Genomic DNA, 22,933 nt, shown 5'->3' with positions numbered 1-22,933 from the left:
GTAATTTCTGGGAAATTACCTCTTTGTTCTGATTATTTTCTTATTTTTCCTGTTCCTTTGACTTAAGGAAGAGACTGCTGTTTTAAAGTTCCCAGAGCAGGCAGGGACCCTGCAGAATGCAGCCACTAGCAGCTCCCTGACAGCACATCTCAGAAGCCTCTCCAAAGGCGAGTCCCCTGTTGCTTCGCCGTTCCAGAATTACTCTTCCATTCACAGCCAGAGCCGCTCAGCCTCCTCACCCAGCCTACACTCCCGGTCGCCTTCCATTTCCAACATGGCGGCTCTAAGGTGGATGTCTGTCTTTGTTTTAAACAAGCAACAGATACCTACTGTTTTTTTAGCTCTCATGTTTTAAAGGATTTAAAGTTTCTATTGACAACTCTTGGATAGTTTTTAGGGAGAATAGGCAGAAACCCGATTATGGCTACTTTAGACTTGTAAATCCGTGATGCTACAGTTTCCTGTATCACACTTAGAATCTGTTCACGCTGCTGTAAGGTTGATTTGTTTCTCCCATTAGGTAGCAGCACTTGGATGAACATCTAATTCTACAAATATTTTATTTTTTTAAACCTTAATTTATAATTTTTTTTTTAATTTTTGATAATTAATATGTATACCTGTGGATTGCTGTCTATATGCAGGTGAAGGCAGCAGGCACAAGATAAGGCGAAAGCCTGTGATTGGGCAGTGGGTAGAGAAGGCGGGCTGAGAGTTTAAAGATGGGAGAGATAGGGAGACACAAGGAGAAGGAAGGAAGATGGGAGGAAGAAAAGGACAAACCAGATTTTCGTGGCTTTAAATAGCCACAGGTAGCTATGACTATTGTATAAGAAATGGATTATTGGGTTGGGGATTTAGCTCAGAGGTAGAGCACTTGCCTAGCAAGCGCAAGGCCCTGGGTTCGATCCCCAGCTCCGAAAAAAAGAAAAGAAAAAAAAAAAAAAGAAATGGATTATGAAAAGAAAAAAAAAAAAGAAACGGATTATTACGGGACATTTTGTCCAGTCGAGGTGGGCAGCTTATATCAACATTAATTGCCTCTGAGTTCATTGTGTGAGTGTTTTGTGGGTTGAGAATTTACTGATATAAATATGATAAATCACAAGTCTCTAGACTTTTGATTTTACCGGGTTTTGGGGATTTGTGACTATAACCACGGGGCAGGTGGCTGTTACTGTGAGCTGAATTTGCAGCAGGAGAACTGTGAGTTGGGTGGTCATCTCATGGGGACCGTGGAGACCTTGGGGTGCAGGGGGAGCATGTTACTAGCACATAGCTGGTGCTAGCGTGGGTGCCTTTTTTTATATTTCATGCAACATATGCCTACATGCACATGGATATATACATTTAGAATTTAAAATGAGTTTATTCTCAGAAAATATGGCTTAAGTAGTGTGTGTGTGTGTGTGTGTGTGTGTGTGTGTGTGTGTGTGTGTGTATCTCCTCTCTGTGTAGCCTTGGATGTCTGTGTGTGTGTGTGTGTGTGTGTGTGTGTGTGTGTGTGTGTGTGTGTGTGTGTGTGTGTGTGTATCTCCTCTCTGTGTAGCCTTGGATGTCCTGGAACTCAATATGTAGATCAAACTGGTCAGAGAGATCTGCCTGTCTTTGCCTCTGTCCTGGGACTAAGGCCTTGCTCGTTTATGCCTGGTGTGAGTGCATTTTAACACTGATTCTAAACAAAATGTTAGGCTATCATAAAATATGTTAGAGCAAACCAACCATTTAAATAGCCGTTCAATTCTGAAGATGTCTGTGTCACTGGGATTGTACCATAAATGCTTCCTGTACGTAGGAGTGGGGACTGTTATCGCATGTGTTAGAAATGCAAGCTGCTCCTAACGACATCCTCTCTCTGGTTCTTTTGTAGTCGTGCTCACTCTCCTGCCTTAGGTGTGCACTCTTTCTCAGGGGTGCAAAGATTCAACCTTTCAAGCCACAACCAGTCACCAAAGAGACACAGTATTTCCCACTCTCCGAGTGGCAGTTTCAACGATTCATTTTTGGCACCAGAAACAGAGCCAATTGTTCCTGAGCTTTGCATTGACCACTTGTGGACTGAGACACTTCCGAATATGAGGTTTGGTGGATATAATTTCATGTTCAAAGAAAAATACTATTAGCGTTTTTTGAAGATGTTTGGTGTTATGCCTGGTGGTTTAGCTCAGTGGTAGAGTGCTTGTCAACTATGTGTGAATGTTTTAAAGCATCCTTCAACATCAGGTATGGTATCAACACATACACCATGTAGAGATACATACTTATGCCACCTTAATTTTAGAAGAATAAGTTACTGATACTAAAGTGATCATAAAGATGTTTTGTCATCAGACATTTCTTTAAGAAGTAATCTTTGAGGTTTGAGGTATTTGACATTTTGGGGTAAAACATTTAATTCTGTAGTGTTGTAGTCAGGGTTCCGTTGCTATGAAAACACATCACGACTGCAGCAAAACTTATAAAGGCAAGCATTTACTTGGGGCTTGCTCTCAGTTTCAGAGGGTCATTCCATTATCGTATTGGTCTAAAGCATATAGGCCTGGTGCTGAACAGCAGCTGAGAGCTCTACCTCCTGATACAGAGATAGCAGGAGAAGGAGCAAGACACTGGCCTGAAGGGGGCCTCTGAAATCTTCACAGCCCATTCCTAGAGACACAGTCCTCCAACAAGGCTAAATACCCCTTCCCATCCTTCCCTGGTGGCTCATCAACTGGGGACCAAGCATATAAATGGGAAAGGTTGGATTGGGGTGGGCCAATCTCATTTAAACTATCACAAGTAGATTCAGTAATTTGAGATTTTATAGCAATTTTTAGTAAATTTTATCTTTGTGTTAAATTTTAGCACTACTTTTTGAGAAATAACTCTAATAGTTTTGTGATCTCATTGATAGTTTGTTAATTCAGCCACATGTAATTAACAAGGTAGTTTAGTGATTGTCCAACACATAACTAGTAGTGACGCTGGAGCACTTCCTATTCTGCAGGTAGGGTTTGGAAAAGATGGGCACAGTGGGCGCTGTGATCCAGAGAGCAGTTCAGAGAGTGAGTGGGAATCACAGATATTCCTGTTTTGCTCTGTGATGGGACGGAACAGCCTGATAATGAAGAGGTGAGAGACATAGAAGACAGAATCAGCAGCACAATTTGTAGGTGAGATAAGGGCTTCTGTTAGTTGTGGACTCTTTAGGTGATGGTGGTGTGTGTAGTGTAAGCTTCTCCTGGGCAGTTTAAACATTCACTCCCTCTTCACATTATTCCATCACGGTCCCCAGCTCCGGAAAAAAAAACAAAACAAAACAAAAAAAACATTATTCCATCACTTTGCAGCAAGCTAAAGCTGGGTAGTGGTAAAGACTAAGGCCTCAGGGCTTGGGAGGCCGATGGGGAGAACTGCTACAGAGAGACAGGAAATAACATCAAGTGAGAGTAGCAACAGGGACATCACAACACACTGGCATGTCAGGAAGGACGTAGGTCTAGTGACCTCGGGACAGCAGTCAGCTCACCCACCTCAGGCTTGAGGGAAGCATGGTACAGCAGGCAAATGGGAGGAGTGGAAGTGAGCACCGACTTAGAGAAAGACTTGAGGTGCTGCCTGAGGGAGTTTACCTTCTCTGAACAACGTGATGAAAACAGTCTCTGAATTTCACCCAGATTTGTCACTTTGTATATATAAAAGATGAGTGGCTTGTTTTTTTGTTTTTGTTTTTAACCTAGCCACATAACCCTAACCATCACTGTGAGTAAAAATGGTTAGGTTGTTAGGTAAACACTCTTAACTCTTGACCTCCGCCCCCTTGTGTTTATGTAGTGTGTGTGTGTGTGTGTGTGTGTGTGTGTGTGTGTGTGTGTGCGCGCGTGTGCGTGTGTGTGTGTGTGTGTGTGTGTGTGTGCGTGCTCGCATGTATATAGTTGCACTGTATGTACATGTGGAGGTCTGGAGTTGATATCAGGAGTCTCCTTCATTCTTCTGCACCTTATTTATTGAAGCAAAGTCTCTTTATCGAGTCCAGAGTTGACTGGTCTGGCTAACCATCCTGCTGCTGGGACCCTTTGTCTCTGCTTTCCAATTCTGTGTTTGTACTTGGACTGCATATTCACCTGATATTTAGTTGGGTTCTGGGAATTCAAACTCCAGTCCTCACATTTGTATGACAAGTGCCTACTGGTCTCGCCATCTTCCCAACCTTCCATTTAACCCCTGTATCATCCTCTTTACGAAGTCGTCTAGTCTAAGGCCTAACAGGAGAGCACTTGAGTAGGCTGTACTCAAGTAGAGAAAGGACATGATGGTAAGAGGGAATCTGAAAGTGGAGAGCTTAGTTTTAGAGGTGAGAGTTTATCACGTATACAGAACATGCAGTTTTCGTGTCTTGGTTTTTGGTCAATCCAGGAAGTATTTAGCTTTTTTGTAAATATTTTCAAAGATTTTTAAATTATTGAGGTAGATTTTGGACTAATACTGATGGTTTAATAATCTGTCTGCTTCAGAGAGAAAAATTCTCAGGCCTCCAAGGTATTTATAACGACTGACCTGTGTGGACAGAAGTTCCTGTGCTTTTTAGTGGAGGCCCAGCTTCAGTTACGGTAAGCGTTTCTACTCTCATTGTCTCTGAAGAAATGCAGAGCTGATTCCTTCTCTCCCTTCTATTTGTCCCCTCCAGCCTTATTGAGAAGTAGGTTACATATCGTGAGATTAACATGTCGTATCATGACTTTAGTAATTTATAGAGGTGTGTAGCCACCAACCACCTCAGTTCAGGCTTAAACATTTCTACGACCCTGGTGATTTCCTCTGCCAATTGCAGATAGTCTTGCCCTGCCCCAATCTCAGGCAGTCATTCTGGGGGGCTTGTTTTTTTGGTTTTCTATGGACATTTAATGTAATCTATAATCATATATGTTTTTAATTTAATTTTTTTTTTTTAATTTTGCATCCCTGGCTGGCCTGGAACTTAGAGAGATCCACTTGCCTCTGCCTCTGTTGTGCTGAAATTAAAGGCATTTGTTACCACCATACCACTATTTTGATCAATTTTTTTACTTTTCACAGTGATTTTTAGGATCTGCCCTGTTGGGACACATCTGAGGACTTCCTCAGTGTTACTGTACTCATTGTATAGATAGGTCACGTTTACCTGCTAACCAATTGGTGGATAGTTTGTTTACCTCATTGTGTGGCCCTGGATGTCCTGAAACTCTGTGTAGACCAATCTGACTTTAAGCAACAGAGCCGCCTGCCTCTGCCTCCCTTTGGAGTAAAAGCATATGCCACGATGCCCACTTGTCTTCACTGTTCGACCACTGTGACTTAGGAACCTGTGGGCAAGTATCTTTGTATGCACATATGTAATTCTGCTTTTCTTAGGTAGACACCTAGCAGTGGATTGTTGAATTGACTGATAAATTCATGTTCAATGTTTCAAGAAATTGAACAGTTGATTTCCAAACGGGCTATACTGTTTTGCATTTCTTCCTCCAGTGTGTGAGGTTCCTGTCTCTATCATAAGCAGTGTTAGATGTTGTCAGCATCTTTGATTGTATCCGCCCTAATGAAGCATCAAGTTGTTTCTATTTATATTTCCATGATGCTTTTTAAAAATGAATTATTCTGCATGTATGTGTGTATGTATGTATGTATGTTTTACTTGCATGTATGTCTTGTGTACTGTGTATGTATATGCCTGGCATCCCACAACGGTTCTTGACAGAGGAACACTTCAGATCCCCTGGAATTGGAGTTATAAGTGATTATGAGTTGATATGTGGATATTGAGAACCAAACTTTGTTCCTAAGAACAAGGTTGTCTAGCAGAGCAGTCAGTAGTTTTTGAGCCATCTCTCCAGTCCCTTCCTGATACTTTTGATATTGGTTATTTTCTCATGTGCCTAATACCCACACACTTACCTTTATAGGCGCAGTGCCTCTTCATGATTTATCTGCTCACTTAGCTCCCATTTAGGAATCACTATAGCTTATAGCAAGGTGCAGAATTATAGAGACCCTTCTATGTCATGAAGCTTTTTTTAAATTTAAATACCTGCGTGTGTGTGTGTGTGTGTGTGTGTGTGTGTGTGTGTGTGTGTGTGTGTATCCTATGGTATTCTTGTGGAGATCTGAGGGCAAGTTGGAGGAATCTGTTCTCCTTCACTGTATGGTCCTAGGATTACACCCAGGCTATCTGGCTTTACCTGCTGAGCCGTCTAGCTCCCTGGCCCCCATGCACTATTTTTCTCCAAGCAGTAACTATAGCATGTTTTTAAAATCAGAAATCAATATGACCCACATATCTTTCTTTTGTTTTACATGTATTCATTTTTGTGTATATTTATTCAAGCAGTTTTCTCTTATCTGCAGATTTGCATAATACTCATAACATCCCATACTATCTGTCTTCTTGCTCCCCTACTATAGTGAATGTGATCCCTGGTATCCTGGAACTGGTTATGTAGTCCATGTTGTCCTTGAACTCAGAGGTCTACCCATTGCTCCTTCCCAAGAGCTGAGATTAAAGGCATACACCACAGTGCCCAGCCCGCATGACACTCTTAGAACTCATTTTTTTGTTTGTTTGTTTTTATTTTCATACTTAGCTGTGTAAAGTTTCAAGAGAGTAATGACAAGACTCAGCTTATCTTTGGCTCTGTCACCAACATACATGCAAAAGACGCAGCCCCAGTGGAGGTAAGGAAATCATTACGCTTTATCAGAGTTGTTCTGGAAAATTATGTTAATTTACTCAGAATACAGGAGATTTTGTGTTTTGTTTTTTAGAAGATAGACACCATGTTGGTACTCGAAGGCAATGGGAATCTGGTGCTGTACACAGGAGTGGTTCGGGTATGTTGAAAGCGGTGCTTCCGTTAATTCCAGGTGGCTCTGCTGCTTCTGTGCAGTTTGGAAGAACATTCTTGTGGGAAATGAAGCTAACTGTGGATGCTCGTCCTAATGCACTGACAATGTGCATCTGTGGTACCCAAATGGGAAATTGTGTATTGGTAGAGTCTTAGAAACCAGTGTGAGAGCGGAAGGGGAGCAGCTTTGGGAAGCACCGGCACTGTCGCAGGGTTGCATTGTTATGTATGTTAGTGGCAGCTTCCTTTTGTAACATTTGTCAAATTTAAAAATACGTCCTTAAGCTGGGTATGGTATTGCAGCACTTGGAGGCAGAGGCAGGTGGATCTCTTATGAGTTCAAGGCCAGCCTGGTCCACAGAATTTGTTCCAGAACAGCTAGAGCTGTGTAGTGTGCCCTTGTCTCAAGAGATTAAAAAAGTGCATAAGTAAGTAAAAATATATACTTAGTTTAAAGAACAATGAAGGAAATGTATTATCAGTATATCTATTTTTTTCTATTAAGTTATTATTGTTCTTAAGGCAGTTTTTCACTAAGTAGCACAGGTCTTAGGACCCTCTTGACCTGGCCTGCCAGTACCTTTATTATGTTCTCTGAATGCAGCTGCCACCTGCTCTCCAGTACACTATCCTGACATGTCCAATAAACCACCCTTGATTTCATTGTTCGCTTTGCACATATGCACATGTCCCTAAAGATCAGTCTGTTTACTTTTCCTTGGTTTTGAATTTTTATATAAAGGAGTTCTATGTATGACTCTTGAGATGTATTTTATTAGATTTTTATATACTATCTTCAGCTTTTGTGCAAAAAAGTTTGCTAAATCAAACAAAAAAATGTATACTGAGGTATTCCCACAGTTGGTTGGTAGGATCTGAAGGGTTGCTAAAGGTGCACTTTGCTTTTCAGTTGTATTTAGTGAACATGAACTTCGACATAGGTAAAGAACTTAGCTTATGTGCCTAAATGTCTGACCTAAGGTGATGTAGTCATTGACACCTCCCCCTACATCTTTTCACTACTCAAAGGTGGGGAAAGTGTTTATTCCTGGACTTCCAGCTCCTTCCCTGACAATGTCCAACATGATGCCTCGGCCCAGTACCCCACTCGATGGTGTTAGCACTCCGAAGCCTCTTAGCAAATTACTTGGATCAATGGATGAGGTAAGAAGTAGATTAGGTTTTGTCAAATGTTAATCATGTTTTGAAGAAGTTTGGTCTAGAATTAGCTCTTTCCATTGTTAATTTTAGGTAATACAAATGCGTGTTTTTGAGCACAAGTGGCAGATGTTGCATGCTGCCCTCCTTTGTGCTCTGGGAGGCGTTCTTTGAAGCTGTGGAGAGGTGAAAGGATACACTTTTAAAAAAGATCTCACAATTTCTCAGGATGTAATAGATGCGTTCTGCATAAGAAATCATAATTTAGGTAGCCTGTTAAGAGTTATAAGTGGGGCTGGAGAGATGGCTCAGCAGTTAAGACCTGGCTGCTCTTCCAGAGGACCTGAGTTTAGTTCCCAGCACATTGCAGCTCACAGCTGTCACAGCTCTAGTTCCAGGGGATCTGGTGTCCTCACACTAATGCATATAAAATAAAATAAAATTATTTTTAAAAAGTTATGAGTTATGAATAAAAGCTGTTAATGCTCCTTTATTCACTGAGCAGAATACTGGGCTGAATCCTTTTTTTTTCTATTAATTTATTTATTCACTTTATATCTTGGTCACAGCCCTCCTTCCAATCCTCCCTCCTATAGCTCTTCCTACTCCTCCCTTCTCCTCTGAGAAGTGGGACCCCCTGCCGTATGCCTCCAAGGTATCAACCCACCCTGGCACTTCAAGTCACAGCAGGACTAGGCTCATCCTCTAGTACTGAGGCCCAGTTATGTGAATGGGATCCATAGGCAGGCAACAGAGTCAGGGACAGCCCCTGCTCTAGTTGTTGGGGAACCAGCATGAAGGGCAAGCTGTGCTTCTGCTACATATGTGCAGGAGGTTGGGGTAGGTCTAGCTCATGATTTCTCTTTGGTTGGTGGTTCAGTCTCTGGGAACCCCCAACCGTTCAGGTTGGTTGCCTCTGTGGGTCTTCCGGTGGGGTCTCTATCTCTTCAGGTCCCTTAATCCTTCCTCTGACTCTACCACAAGACTCCCAAAAGCTCCCTCTAAAGTTTGGCTGTGGATCTCTACATCTGTTTCCATCGGCCACTGGCTGTGGATCTCTACATCTGTTTCCATCGGCCACTGGATGGAGCCTCTCAGAGGACAGTTATGCTAGACTCCTGTCTGCAAGCATAGCAGAGTGTCATTAATAGTGTCAGGGGTAGGTATCAAGTTGGGCCAGTCATTGGTTGCTGGCCTGTATCTTGAGGGTAAGAAGGGTAAATAAAGGACTGTTCAGGGCAAGGACACGAACACAGAAGAGTTGAGAAGACTTTCTCTGAGGCTGTTACATGTAGTCCATGCTGGCCCCAGACTTGCTGTATAAACTGTAATAACTTGAGCTCCTGATGTTTCTGCCTTCAGTTCCTCAGTGCTGGGATCACAGGTGTCCACCACCATGTGGCTAGGAGATCTTTTAATCCATGTATCTCCATCTCTTAGCACATAAACTAAAGACTCAACAGATCTGTGGAATGAGCAAATAGTATGTTGGGTGGGGTAGAACAGAGAGTAGGATGATAATAATTAATTATAATAATAACTGTTTTAAAATTTTCTACATCTGTCTGCTCTATCAGTGTTTTCCTATAACAACTTTACCGATTGAGAGGATACTTGGTCCTCGCTTTATAGGTGGATGCACAGAGGTACATGGAACTTAGTTGTCCAAAGTTAGAGAGCTGTTAAGTGGTAGAACTGGGATCCATACCCTACGAATGTGTTCTTGAAGAAGGTGGGTGAAAAGACATTGTTCTGAATGCAGTTCCCCTGGTGTTGTAGGTTTGCGAGAAGTTTCTCATGTCATTATTTGTTTTAGGGTTGAAGCTAGGAAGGTCAAGTGAAGTCTGTGCATAGAAGAGAGATGAAGAGGTCTGAGCTTGATGTGCGTAGAAAGGAGGAGAGTGGTGTGACAGGCCTGGATGCGTGTAAATGAGAGTGTGTTGGCCAGCAGCGTTTATTCTCTTAGGATGGGGCTGAGTTCTGTGAGCAATTTAGGCTGGTGCCTGTGCTCACCAGACTCGAAAGCCTAGAGACAGGTGGTCTACATGGTGTGGGTATGAGTGTATGTTGTCAGTCAAATGCTTTTGTAGTTTTCTGTGAAGAACTTGGCCTGCTGCAGGTTTCTCATCACTGGAACAGCATGATCAGAATCATCATAGCATTTGCAGAAGCACAGTTCCTTGTCTTTAATTCTCAAAGTCTTTTCGTCTGTGTTGTGACTTTTTATAGGTGGTTCTTCTGTCTCCAGTTCCAGAATTGAGGGATTCTTCAAAACTTAACGATTCTCTCTACAATGAGGATTGTACATTCCAGCAGCTTGGAACTTACATTCATTCAGTGCGAGACCCTGTTCATAACAGAGTCACTCTAGTAAGTCCTCCTCCCTCCAGAGGGTGGAGTAGCTGGCTGATCCTCCAGAGGGTGGAGTAGCTGGCTGATCCTCCAGAGGGTGGAGTAGCTGGCTAAGGGTTATTTGCTTGATACTTTGCGTTTGGCAGGATGTAAAATTATGTGTGAATGAAAACGAGCGTTTCTCATGACTTTAAACGTTTATTATTGTTATATGATGTGCATATGTGTGTGGGGTCATGACATGAATGACCACAACTTCGTGGGGTTGGTTCTCCTTCTACCTTCATGTGAGCTGTAAGATTGAACTGCTGAGTTACCTTGTCATTCATATAGCTCATCATTTTTAAAACATGCTATCATTTTGTACTATTTTACTTTAATTCTGTTTTTATCTTCGAGATTTCTATATTAAACATTTACTGAACCCAACCCCAGTTGGGGAGCTGTGGAGAGTGGATGCTTTCTGGGGGAGGGAAGGTCAGTTTCCTTAAAGGATGTGTGACCCTGATGGGATGACCACTCATCAGGGGATTGCTCCACGTCCAGGAGTGATGGGTAGCATAATTGGACTTGGTGGGTTGTTAAGAAGGAGAGAGGACAGGAAGTTGGGGAGTTGGGAAATAGGATCTGGGAGGAGTTGGAGGTGACTATGATAAAAAGACAGTGTATGAAATTCTCAAGTCATTAATCGTATTTAACACGTTTATTTAAAACAAGCATATTTAGTCCATCAACTCATATTGCTGTGCTTTTATCTTTTCAGAGAAAGCCACTTTCTGATAGTGTCTCATAGTGTTTGAATAAAAACACTATTAAAAGAATTTTTGAAAGTATTTTACAAAAATGCTTATTTAGTTAGAAGCATTCATTTCTTATTGAAAAATATAGCAGTTCAATTTATTATATTTTTCCTTTACAGGCAGACAGTAATAAGAATTAGCATTTTCTAAAGCTTTTAAAAAATGTAGAATACTTAAGCAGTTGGTTTTTTGTTTCCATTCTTTTTGCCAGGAACTGAGCAATGGCTCCATGGTTAGGATCACTATCCCTGAAGTGGCCACCTCGGAATTAGGTACTGTGCGCTCTCAGTTTGTTTACCACACTGTTGATGCAAACAGTTGCTGGTCCTTTTCTTTTGTCTCTAAGTACACATGAATGCAGTGCCCATGGAGGCCAGAAGGAGGCTGGCAGGTCCTGAGACTAGAGTTGAGAATGGTCGTGAGTTGATATGGTCCTAGACAGTGAACCAGCTTCTCTACAAGAGCAGCCTGTGCTGAACCGTCCCTCCAGCCTCCACTTTCTGTCTGTAGGAGCAATTCCTTTGCAACATCTGGTTTATTCTTGTTTTGTTCTCAGCTAAAGCATGCTTCTTTGGTTTTTAAGATGTATTGCCACATGATTCTCATCCTTGCAGTGTCTGTGTTCACACAGCAGATCGATGAGGCCCTGATGCTAAAGATGGAGTCCGTGACAGTGGTGCAGTGGAGGGAATGAGGATGGAAACTACTATCTGGAGCCATTTTCTCCCAATAGTGAATCTGCACTGTTTACAACAGGCAGTACCCTTGGCTCTCTCTACTGTAGTGGATGTTCGCGCCAATGACTTGGCATAACTAAGAATAGTATATATTAGTGTTCCACCTAACCCACTTATGGCATGGTGAGGGAAGACGTTTTAGAAATTAAAAGTCGCAATTTTAGTGGACAGCAACCTTGGCTCATTTAGAACATCTTGTGGTGCCCTAAGCATTCCTGTTAGAAGGCACCTGTGTTGCACGTTGAATCTACTGAAGGATTTAATCCATATTTCATATAAATTTATTGGTGTAGAAATTAGATATTTTTTATAAAGTAAACTTGATTATTCAAACTAGGACAGTTTTGAGAGTGAGAAGGGGATAGTTATTTCCTGAAGCAGTGGCTGTAATCAGGATTATTTCTGGTGAACTGGGCTATATGCGCACCTTATTTCTAATCCAGAATTAGGGATCTGACAGCTATCCTCAGATTTCCTGTGAGCCCTGTTGAATTTAAAGTGATTGACAGTGATGAATGAGGTAAGGTTTGTGCCAATAGAGTCTTTAGTGACAGTTTCTTTTTTTAGTGGCTGGCCTTGACATGGTAGCAATTTGAACCTTCCCATTTGAAAGGAGGAAGGAAGTACATAGGAAGCATACTAAAACCACTGCTTGCCTTTAATAGTGCAAACGTGTCTGCAAGCAATTAAGTTCATCCTGCCGAAAGAAGTAGCAGTTCAGGTGCTCGTCAAGTGGTACAATGTGCACAGTGCTCCGGGAGGACCCAGTTGTCACTCAGAGTGGAGTTTATTTGTGATTTGTCTCTTGAACATGATGGGTTATAACACAGACCGCTTAGCATGGACGCGAAGTGTAAGTGATTACCGTTTTTTTCTTCATTATCCTCTTACAAATGCAGTGCTTGTGTAACTGGCTCCATAACACTGAGAGAACCTAACAAACTTAGTAACTGGTAAGCCTGAGAGTATGATGGGATAATACTAAGGCTTATTGTCTGATAGAGCATGAATCAAATACTCAGAAGGTTTTGGGTCTTTATAAAAAATGTGTTAAAGTACATTTTACCTTTCTTTTCTTTTTGTCTTTTGTAAAGTCAAGGTCTTGCTGTGTACATAGCCAAGCTGGTCTTGAATTCACCACATCCCTGACTTTGCCTCCCAGGTGCTGGGATTGCCGTCGTGTGTGCTGATGCCTGATTTTGACTGTTTCTCAGTTATCTTTGTAAAATGACTTAAATAGACCTCTTGGCTTTGTTGGTAGGTGTGGCAGAGAGGTCTCAGACTCAGCCTTGGAGCAGCGTTAGTGGTATAAACCTGCCTGCCTCACTCAGCCTCCCAGTCACTTCTGCAGGATCTACATAGGTGGTTTACAGACTCACCAGCAGAGTGCCTTCAGTGTGAGAGTGCTTGTTCTTTGGAGATCGATCTCCAATTACTCAAGCCTGGGACTCTGAAGAAGTTACTATAGAATATACTTAGCCTTTTGTACCCCAAACTAAGACCTACTCACGTACGTGTTTTAGTCTTGTGCTAGTAGCTCCATTTTTTTTTTTAAGCTTTTTCTTTTTCATTATCAAAGTTATTTTCTCACTGAGGAAGATTTGGAAAATGGAAGAAGGAAGCAATGATTATCTCCTGTTTCTTGGAGTAGCTGTTGTAGACACTTTTAATAGTGCCCTTTAAATAAAAATGGTACTGATAGAAATTTTGCAAATTCTTAAATTTTTTACAGAACTATTTCATGTTATTGTATGTAAACAAATAGCTAATACTTGGGCCTTATTGAAAAATTGCCTTCTTATGAGTAATTTGCCAGTTTACTTTTTTTTTTTTTTACAAGTATCTAGCTATTTCTCAAGAAATGAATCTTTAAGACATTGGGCCAGATAACATTTAGAAGGGATGTCCAGTCAATATTGTTGCTAGTATTGTTTAGAAGTACCCCGCTACCACATTGATAATTTGTGATGTATAACCCTTTGCTAGGTCATAGCAATAAGATCTTGTTTCTGTGCAGGTGGGAATGATTTTCTTTTCTCAGGCTCTCATTGGTCAAGTAGGAGTAAAGTATAACTCTTGAGGGTTCTGATCAGCTGATTATAGCCTTTTGCTTGTGTTTGGTCTCCTCTTAGCTTAGCAGCCTGATAAAGTCAGGTCATGTTAGTCACTCCTCTGGCTTAGAATCCTTCAGAGGCTCCTATCTCCTTCTTGATATGAGCCATAAAAGTAACTTGGAGGCTTGCTGCCTCAGTCCGCTGTCCTAGGCCTGGGCCTGGGCCTGGGTGTCTAGACGCCATCCAGTCTTGTCTAGACTTAGAATGTTCTCAGCCTCTGAGACTTAACTGCTGAAAGCTCGCTCTCTCTAGGCTCTTTCTGGCTCTGGCTGGCTGGTCAGTACCGCTGTTCTGACTCAAACTACTTTCCAAGCTGACTGCTTTAATCTGGCTTCTTTTTCTGCCTGTCCTGAATTGCTCTGCTTGTCCTCATACTAAGGTTGGCAATATTTCTTAATATGTAATAATCTTCTGACTTCTTATTTTCTGGTGCTTTCTGTCTTCACCTGTGTCTAGCTTGTTTCCTCTTCTAACTTGTTTTCCTCTGTAAAACTCTCCAGGTAAAACTGCCCATCCCCCCACCCACCCACCCCCTTCTAACTTCCCTTTCCTCGCTCTTATGAGAGTTGGGCATATTTTATTCTGTCAAATCTTTCTCTGATTTGTCACTTTGTCTGCCACTCAGTTAGACATCAGTTTCAAACATGAGGTGCTTCCTTCTACAAACTAATTTTAGTTTCATTGTTTGAGATTAAAGGCATTTTCTGTGGGTGTGTCTGTATTCTAGTCAGAGGGATTAAAGGTGCGCTAAGGACTGAGCCACACCACAACTAGAAACAGGTTTTTTCAGTAACTATCACAACACAATGTCAGGGTCCACGGTACAATCAAATATCTGGCAACAAGCGGTTGTCAGGGTTATAGGGAGAATTTTAAAATAAATATTTATGAGTTAGTTTTGAATTTCCAGAATTTCATTGGAAATTACAGTTTCCAGGTAACTTGATTAAATGATTAAACTCCTGACTGACTGCAGGAGTTTCTATAGAACGGCAGTCCCTAAGGGTAGTTTGGGAGTCTGTTTTTTGAGATCAAAGCTTGGGCTGCAGTTGCCCTCAGTGGCCATCGAGTTTCATGGCACTCATTTCCTATTTGCTTTGTCTAGACTTTGCTTGCTTGTTTGTTTGTTTATGCTTTCATTTCTATGACCCTGTAGAGAGTGCTAATGACTCCTTATGTGATTTTTGGTATTCTTCTGTGTGGATATAATTTGCATCATCAAAGAAGCAGGAGAGAAAAAAAATGACCATTACTGTACCTATGGGCCCAGTACTGCCTACTTTACTCGCTCCATTTGGCTCCATGAGCACTTAGGAAAGATTTACATCATACTTCCTGGTGAAAAAAGAGTGTCAGTGACTTTCTTTAGTTTCTGTAAAGAACAGAATCTGAATCCTTAAACTGATAATAGCAATAAAGTCACAATTTTGTCTTCTGCTTTTTGGTTATGTTTCAGTTCGACTTTGAAGGATCACTTTCCCCAGTCATTGCACCCAAGAAAGCGAGGCCCTCTGATACTGGGTCTGACGATGTAAGCATTGTTATTTCTTGCTAATGCTGTTGGTCTGCCTTGTATATTCCTAGCAATTTGTTAGTTTTTCCTTTAACTCTGGCTGTATTTATTTTACTTCTCAGTAGGTAAATTTGAAGGATAGAATGTTATGTTTTCTGTTATTTATTTACTTTTGCCTTTAATCATATAAAATTACTATAAATGTAAATATTTTGCATGCGTTCAGTGTGGGCTTCTGGATATTTTATTGATAATCGATCAAGTATTTGACAGCGTTTACCCTTTTATGTAGCATTTCTCTGGCGTATTCTGAAGTGGTTCGAAGCACAGAACATTTTGTACTATCTCCATTTGTGCCTGTTGTAGACTTTGTTATAAATGAAAAAATACTGTCTGTATTCAAATATACATAAGGTTTCTTTCACTCAGCATAATATATGGAGAGTCAGCCAGTTGTGTGCTCTTCTTACTACCAAGCGGTGAGTCTTTATGGTAATTGTTTTGCATTCTTTCTGTTGATAGTTATATTAGGCTATTTCCAGTTTTGTTTCTGCTTTTGAGTGAAGATGCCTATGGTGTCCAGAGAAGTTGTAACCCCTGTTGGAATTTCAGGTGGTTGTGAACCACCTGATGTGGGTTCTGGGAACCACACTCAGGCCCTTTGCAAGAGTAGTACACATTCTTAGCTACAGAACCTCTCCAGCCTCCTGCCATTATGTTTAAGTACCACTTCCAAGAGGCATTATGTAAATAATTGCTGTCTTTTTTTTCTTTTTAGGACTGGGAGTACTTACTGAATTCAGAGTACCATCATAATGTTGAGTCTCATCTTTTGAACAAATCTCTATGTTTGAATGCTTTGGAAGTTACAAAGACAAAAGATGAAGATTTTCCACAAAACCTCAGTCTGGATTCTTCTACTCTTCTCTTTGCTCACATTCCTGCAATTTTTTTTGTTCTTCACCTGGTTTATGAAGAGCTTAAGTTAAATACTCTAATGGGAGAAGGAATTTGTTCTCTAATTGACCTCCTTGTTCAGTTGGCAAGGTAGATGTTGTTAGAACACTGCAAGAGGTCCTTAGAGGACTTTCTTTCTATGATATGTTATAAGAACCTCGGTAGAAAAACTCTCCAATCTACCCTTCCCAGACCACCACAGCATTGTTGCAAACCATAAAACTGTTAATATTGGATACGTGTGTGCCTTTAGCATTCTGGGATTTTTTTTTAGTTTTTATCTCAAGATCTGGAGAAAGTCACAAGAAGCAGGATGACTGACTCTGGGCTCTCTGTTCTGTCAAGCTGCGTGTCTGCACTTTGCCCTGTGTTCTGTAACTGTGCCCACATGTTTTTACATGCCGCTTTCCTGTGGAACATTGTGGTTGTGAGTGAAGTGCCAAATGCTTGTCCTGTGTGGCATTGGGGAGCCTCAGCATGGGTGAGGCAGTGGCAGAGCAGGTGCCAGTGGACGGCAGGAGTGGCCCCTTTGCTGCAGCTGTTTGGCTGTGATTCCCGGCAGGGGAAGGCGGCTCTCACACTGTAGCACCCTGTTTGGCACCGTACTCCTGAAGTCATACTTAGTATTGTTTGGACTGTCATGACCCTTGGTGACAACTAAGTTAAGGTTGGCATTTCAGCCTCTTAATTAAGATGACAGCACATTTTCTGACTTCTGTGGTACTGAGGATCCTGAAATGCCTTCCTTAAGCGTGGCATGTTTCATCATCCATTTCCCTAATGACAGATCATTGCCATCATAAATTCCATTTTGTAGTTTGTCTAAACCCTGACCATGGCTTTCTGAAATATATAGCACTTGTCACTGTAACTGTGACTGGCTTCAAACTTTTGATGCTCCTGCCTCAGCCGTTCAAATTTTAGGATTTTTGATGTGTGCCACCATGCCCTGTACTTCCCACATATACACTATTTATATATGCACCTTGTAGTAGCCAGGAATGGTGACATGTGCCTGTTATCCTTGTACTTGGAGAGCTGTGCTGGAAATACTGTGCCTGAGGGAGACCGTTCTACTTGAGGAAAAAAATAGCCCCAAAATAAAGCAGAATAACACAATAATCAAAAAGCCTCCGAGAGAGCTAGGTATTGTGTCTGTTTCTGGAAGAAGTGTTGTGGTCTGTGGAGATTACTTGTGGAGATCACACAGCCTATAAACAACAGGAGGGAGAAGGTAGTGCTCTATCTCTAGTATGACCTTCGTAAAATCTGTCTAGATAAGAAGGCTGGGTGTGTGACACAGATGCATATGAAGGTGCTCTAGATTTGAAAACCTCATAGCTATGCTTTTTAAATCAGAAAGTCAACCAAAGGAGGCTATTATAACACTTTTGTTTGTCTATGCTCTTAATGTTCTAGGGACTTAAAATTGGAGCCTTACTTGGACCATTACTACAGAGATTACCCAACTCTTGTCAAAACTACTGGACAAGTGTGTACCATTGACCAAGGTGAGTGTTGACACCACTTCAGGTCTTCAGTGGATAGGCGTTTTGTTGTGTCTCTCCAGGATGAGCAGGAGATATACATCTCGTGTCTTATTTTTAGCCAGGCAGTTTGGAAATGGAAGCATTTGACCTCTGAGTTGAATGAAGCCACAAATTCTTTAGTTTACCCATTCCAAAGCTTAGATAACTCTAATGCTAGAGACACGAACCTTCCCCTGTGGTGTTCAGTGAGTAACCAGTGTCTTATATTTACTTGGCTTTAATTAACAGTACAAATTTAAGTCCTCATTGCACTAGCCACATTTAAGATACTGAGTAGTCACATAGGGCTAGGGGTTACCATGCTGGACAGCACAAATGTGAACAACTTACAGCACCCTGTTCCAGCCTAGCCTTGAACTGAAGGGGCTCAAAGAGCACAGCTGAGCTGAATCTTGTGTCTCTTTGTTTTTTCATCATTATAGAAGTAGGCAGGGGGAAAGTTATGTTCTTTAAAAGGAATTTAAAAATTACTTTTATGTATATTTTGCATGTGATGGCATATATGTATATGGGTGTGGGTATGCACGTGCCATTACATATGTGTGGAGTACAGAGAACAACTGTCTGGAATCAGTTGTCTCCTTCCACCATGTAGACATAGGGGTTGAACTTGGGTTGTTTGGTTTGGTGGCAGGTGCCTTTACTGAGTTATTTGGCCAACCCATGGCTAATTCTTCGTATAATTTGTAAATGACATTGCTAAATTTCTATTTAGAATGGAATAAAGCAGAAGTAATTTAAACTTAAAATAACATAACCAGCTATTTACTGTGACAGAAATATGATTCATTTTGGATAATATTGAAAAAGTAATTCTTATAGTTTGAAAGGGCAAGTATTATGACCATCTTTTTGTCTTAAATATTTTATTTGTTTATCTTTATAATCATTTCATGTAATTTTAAAGGTCAGATGGGATTTATGCATCATCCCTCATTTTTTACTTCCGAGCCACCAAGTATTTATCAGTGGGTGAGTTCGTGCCTGAAGGGCGAAGGAACGCCACCCTATCCCTACCTCCCTGGGATCTGCGAGAGGAGCAGGCTGGTGGTCTTGGTATGTATTTGGAGTATTGACTGATTATTGTATTTCTTTACATTTTCATACATACAGCACATACATTATTCACATATACATACACACAAATTATAGTAAAAATCACAGTGTTTCTTTCCTCCATTCCATTCCATTCATTTCAGCAGATTACTGTTAAACAGTAATTTCCTGTTCTCTTCCCTTTGATCCCTGATAACCTCTGCTCTAGTTCTGTGAATTTACCTAATTTACACATCTTCATGGAGATACTTATAAATAAGGATATTGTAGCCGCATAGTTGACTCCTGTATGACTATAGGAATAGTGAGAGGTGGAGGTGGGAGGATTCCCCACAAGCTTGTAGGTCCTGGTTTACATAGCAGTGAGTCAGAGCCCCTGTTGGGCCTTGGGTGGTGAGAGAGATGGCTCAGTGGTTAAGGTCACTTGGCTTTTCTTCCAAAGGAACCATCACTAAGAGATCCTGCCACAAGCAAGGTAGATGACAAGAACCACCATCTGAGTTTGTCCTCTGGCCTGTCATGTACATGTCCATAGTCACACATGATCACTCAGTGGAAACATGCATGCACATAACACCCCACACACTGTGCAGAAATAATTTTCTAGTGGGTGATGTTAAGTCACTTGAACTATTTTGCATTTTTTTCTTGCTATTGTTTTGAGTGTGTCTGTTTCTAAAGAAACTAAAGGCTAAGTGAGATCCTTTGGGATAACTACCCCTATTAGGGACTATTAGGGTCTGACTTGGCACCTGCAAGGATAATAAACAATGAGAGTCTGGAGCACCTGAAACTCTTTAGAGGAGTATAAGAATGCTGCAAAGTTTTGTTAATTTTAACATGTATTTACCATAAGCCAGAGCAAGTTTACTCTCCGATATGAAATAGATGGTCACGTAAAGACCGGAATATGAGGGCATGGAGCGGTTTTCTTACAACTGATGGAAACTGGGAACAACTGTGTGTCAATTTAAGAACTATTTTTGAAATCATTAATTTTATTTTGTGTGAGTCTTTTGCTTGCAAGTATACTATGTACCATGCATATGCAGTGCTCATGGAGGTAAAACATTGGCTCCCTTAGAACTGGAGTTACAGTGGTTAAGAGGTACCATGTGAGTGCTGGGAATTGAACCTGGGTCCTCTAGAAGAGGAACCAGACCTCTTAATTACTGAGCCATCTCTCCAGCCCATGTTCATCAACTCTTTAGCAGATGTACTAAGTTGGTACATCTCTGTAATGGATACTACTCAGTAAAGAGGAACAAATTATTGATTGTAGCATAAAAGAGATGAATCTCATGCCCGTGCTGTGTTGCAGTTGTAGAACTGGGAAGACTCCACCCTGTGTGATCCCATTTATATCATGTAGGACAGATGGGATGGGGGGCAGATAAAGCATTTGTCGTGATAGAACACGAGGGTGGGGTGGGGTGGTGTTTGAGGTATGATGTATTGAGAGTGATAGTAGTCACCTGGTTGAGTAAGATTTGTCCAGACTCACAGTGCTGTACGTCTGAAATGCAGGAGTCTTCCTTCTCACATTGTGCTTTCCTTTCTTTCACTTCAGTGGTTTAAGAAGAACAGGTTTATCTGGATGTAGGATAGGGCACAGTCCTGTAATCCCAGCACTAGGGAGTCAGAGGCGTAGGAGGCTCAGTGGTTCAAGGCTAGCCTCAGATTCATGGGGATTTTTAGGCTACTCTGGGTTACATGAGACCCTGTTTCATAAAGAAAACTAACTAAAACAACTGAAGATTAAAAGTGAAAAACAAAACAAGTAACAAGTTCCTTTTCTCTGCAGAGTATTGCCCTCTACACCCTTGGTGATGAGAGTTGTGTTTCTGATGAAACCTCCCAGTATTTATCCAAAGTAACCTTAAGTAAGTTGTTACGACGTTTGACTCCCACATCAGAATATTAAAATGTTCATTAGTGCTAGCCTTAGACATAACATCTTGCCTCTGTTATTACTATTTAGTCTATAATCACAGCTGAATCTCAGATACCAGGTTACCTCAAACCTGACAGACCTGGCTTCTGTGCAGTGTGGCTGTGTAGGACTGTGTCAGCCTGAAGGAAACAGCTGTCCTCTGCAGCTCTCCACAGTGCTGCTTGCTTTATTATTTTTAAAAATTTTGGTTAATGAACTCTTCCTTCCAAATATCTTATGCATGTTGCTTTTCTTACCAGGATGTCTATTAAAGTTTCCATTTGTTGCCTTTCAGCTCCCCAAAAGCCACAAGCAGAACAAGAAGAAAACAGGTAGCCTGCTTCAGACTGTGCTCTCATCTTCACAGCTGGAAGCTGTGTTGAGTGTTTGTGTCTAATGTACTTTTGTTCTCCATAGGTTTACTTTCCGGCAGTCTGCTTCCGTGTCTGTTCTGGCTGAGAGACTGGTTGTCTGGATGGCCAGTGTAGGTAAGAGCTGTGCTGTTACTGCGGACGAGTCCTGCTCCCAGACTACTCTCACTGGAATTGGGAGGCACGTGGGGAGGGACTCTGGTCTTCTGTAAAGGCTGAAGATTGAGATATTGGTGAAGTCGAGTCTTTACAACTTCTACAGGAGAATAGCTGGGACACCAGCCTGTTACATCTTAGGGCATTGGAAATCTTTATTTCATTCCCTGTGATCAGTTGAGGCAGCAGTTCTGTAAATTGGTCTCAGAATACAAACTTTAGTTACTATGTCTCTAAATGTGAAGTCTTTCTGGGACCTCAGTATCAGAAATGGGAACTCTCTTCATTTAAGATCAGTTGTGTAAGCACTTCAGAGTGTGCTCTCAAACGGCAACGGCCCGAGATTGATGAACGAGTATTCAACTAACGAGAAGGGAGGAAATTCATTCTTTACTTCTTATTCCAAATGCCATCACTCCTGGGTTCAAAAGTGTTTTGTTTGAAAAACATAATTGGGCAAAACCAGCAAAAAACTCTTGACAGTAGTGGTGGCGCATGCCTTTAGTCACAGGATGTAGGAGCAGAGGCAGGTGGGTGTCTCTGAGCTGGATGCTAGCCTGGTCTACGTAGTGAGTGCCAGGGCATCTAGGGCCACATAGTGAGACTGTGCTCCCTGCTGGGGACAAAAGGTTACTGAAGTGAGTTTATGACTGAAAATTGAGACTGTTCTACAAAGTAGTACCTTAAAAAGCAATGCTTCAAGGAGGTCATATGTGTTTCTTGATTCTCCCCTGGAGTTTTTACAGTTCTTTTTTCTATGACTCATACAAAAATAACAGTAGCTTCTTACAGTGCACATGTGGGATGCATAAATGAAAAACAGGGAGGAATTCTGTCCACTGTACATCACTTAGTATTTACTAATAGTTATGTAAGGAAATACTTTTGCTTCAATAATGGAACTTTTATGTTATAAATAGTGTGAAGTTTAGGGCATCATTTCTAGAGAAGAAATTTGAATTGGCCTGAATGTATTTAACATTCAGGAGTGTTTGAGAAATGTCTCTGTAGAGATAACACTAGGTGAGCTTGGTTATTGGCCACCCACCTTTAAACAGACGTGATCAGTGCAGCTGGTGCTGCTGTCTGCTGTCACTACCAGCAGATGTGTACCTTTGTCTTGCTGTTTTCAGTAATCTTTATATTTTGCTTAGGAAAGTATGTTTGAGTGTTTTACGTGTATAAATACACGTACCACATTCACCTGTAGCTAAGTCATTTATTGAAGTCAGACAGTAGGACTTGCCCCTCCCTACCCATGCCTTTTAACCTGCATAATGAAACAAAGTTCCTATTTTTATTCTTATGTTTTAGTGCACATGTGCACAGTGTGTTTTGTGACTATGATGAACCAGAGGAGGGGAGGTGTCTTTTCTTAC

The 22,933-nt window shown here is 41.3% G+C and overlaps 1 protein-coding gene across 1 annotated transcript in view; it reads left to right on the top strand.

Annotated features, from left to right (window-relative positions):
- Anapc1 (anaphase promoting complex subunit 1) overlaps window positions 1-22,933 on the top strand; it is a 79,807-nt gene that overhangs the window by 10,784 nt on the left and 46,090 nt on the right. The window contains 16 exon segments of the mRNA NM_001107771.1: window positions 68-288; window positions 1,871-2,080; window positions 4,494-4,589; window positions 6,597-6,687; window positions 6,778-6,843; window positions 7,887-8,021; window positions 10,245-10,385; window positions 11,379-11,439; window positions 12,570-12,757; window positions 15,475-15,549; window positions 16,310-16,578; window positions 17,908-17,999; window positions 18,946-19,094; window positions 20,899-20,977; window positions 21,323-21,359; window positions 21,445-21,515. Coding sequence (NP_001101241.1) covers window positions 68-288; window positions 1,871-2,080; window positions 4,494-4,589; window positions 6,597-6,687; window positions 6,778-6,843; window positions 7,887-8,021; window positions 10,245-10,385; window positions 11,379-11,439; window positions 12,570-12,757; window positions 15,475-15,549; window positions 16,310-16,578; window positions 17,908-17,999; window positions 18,946-19,094; window positions 20,899-20,977; window positions 21,323-21,359; window positions 21,445-21,515 — 1,981 coding nt within the window.

The sequence above is a fragment of the Rattus norvegicus genome, chromosome 3 (genome assembly GCF_021556685.1).
Source record: "Rattus norvegicus strain SHRSP/BbbUtx chromosome 3, alternate assembly SHRSP_T2T, whole genome shotgun sequence".
NCBI lineage: Eukaryota > Metazoa > Chordata > Mammalia > Rodentia > Muridae > Rattus > Rattus norvegicus.
This window is presented reverse-complemented; position numbering and strand designations above follow the sequence as displayed.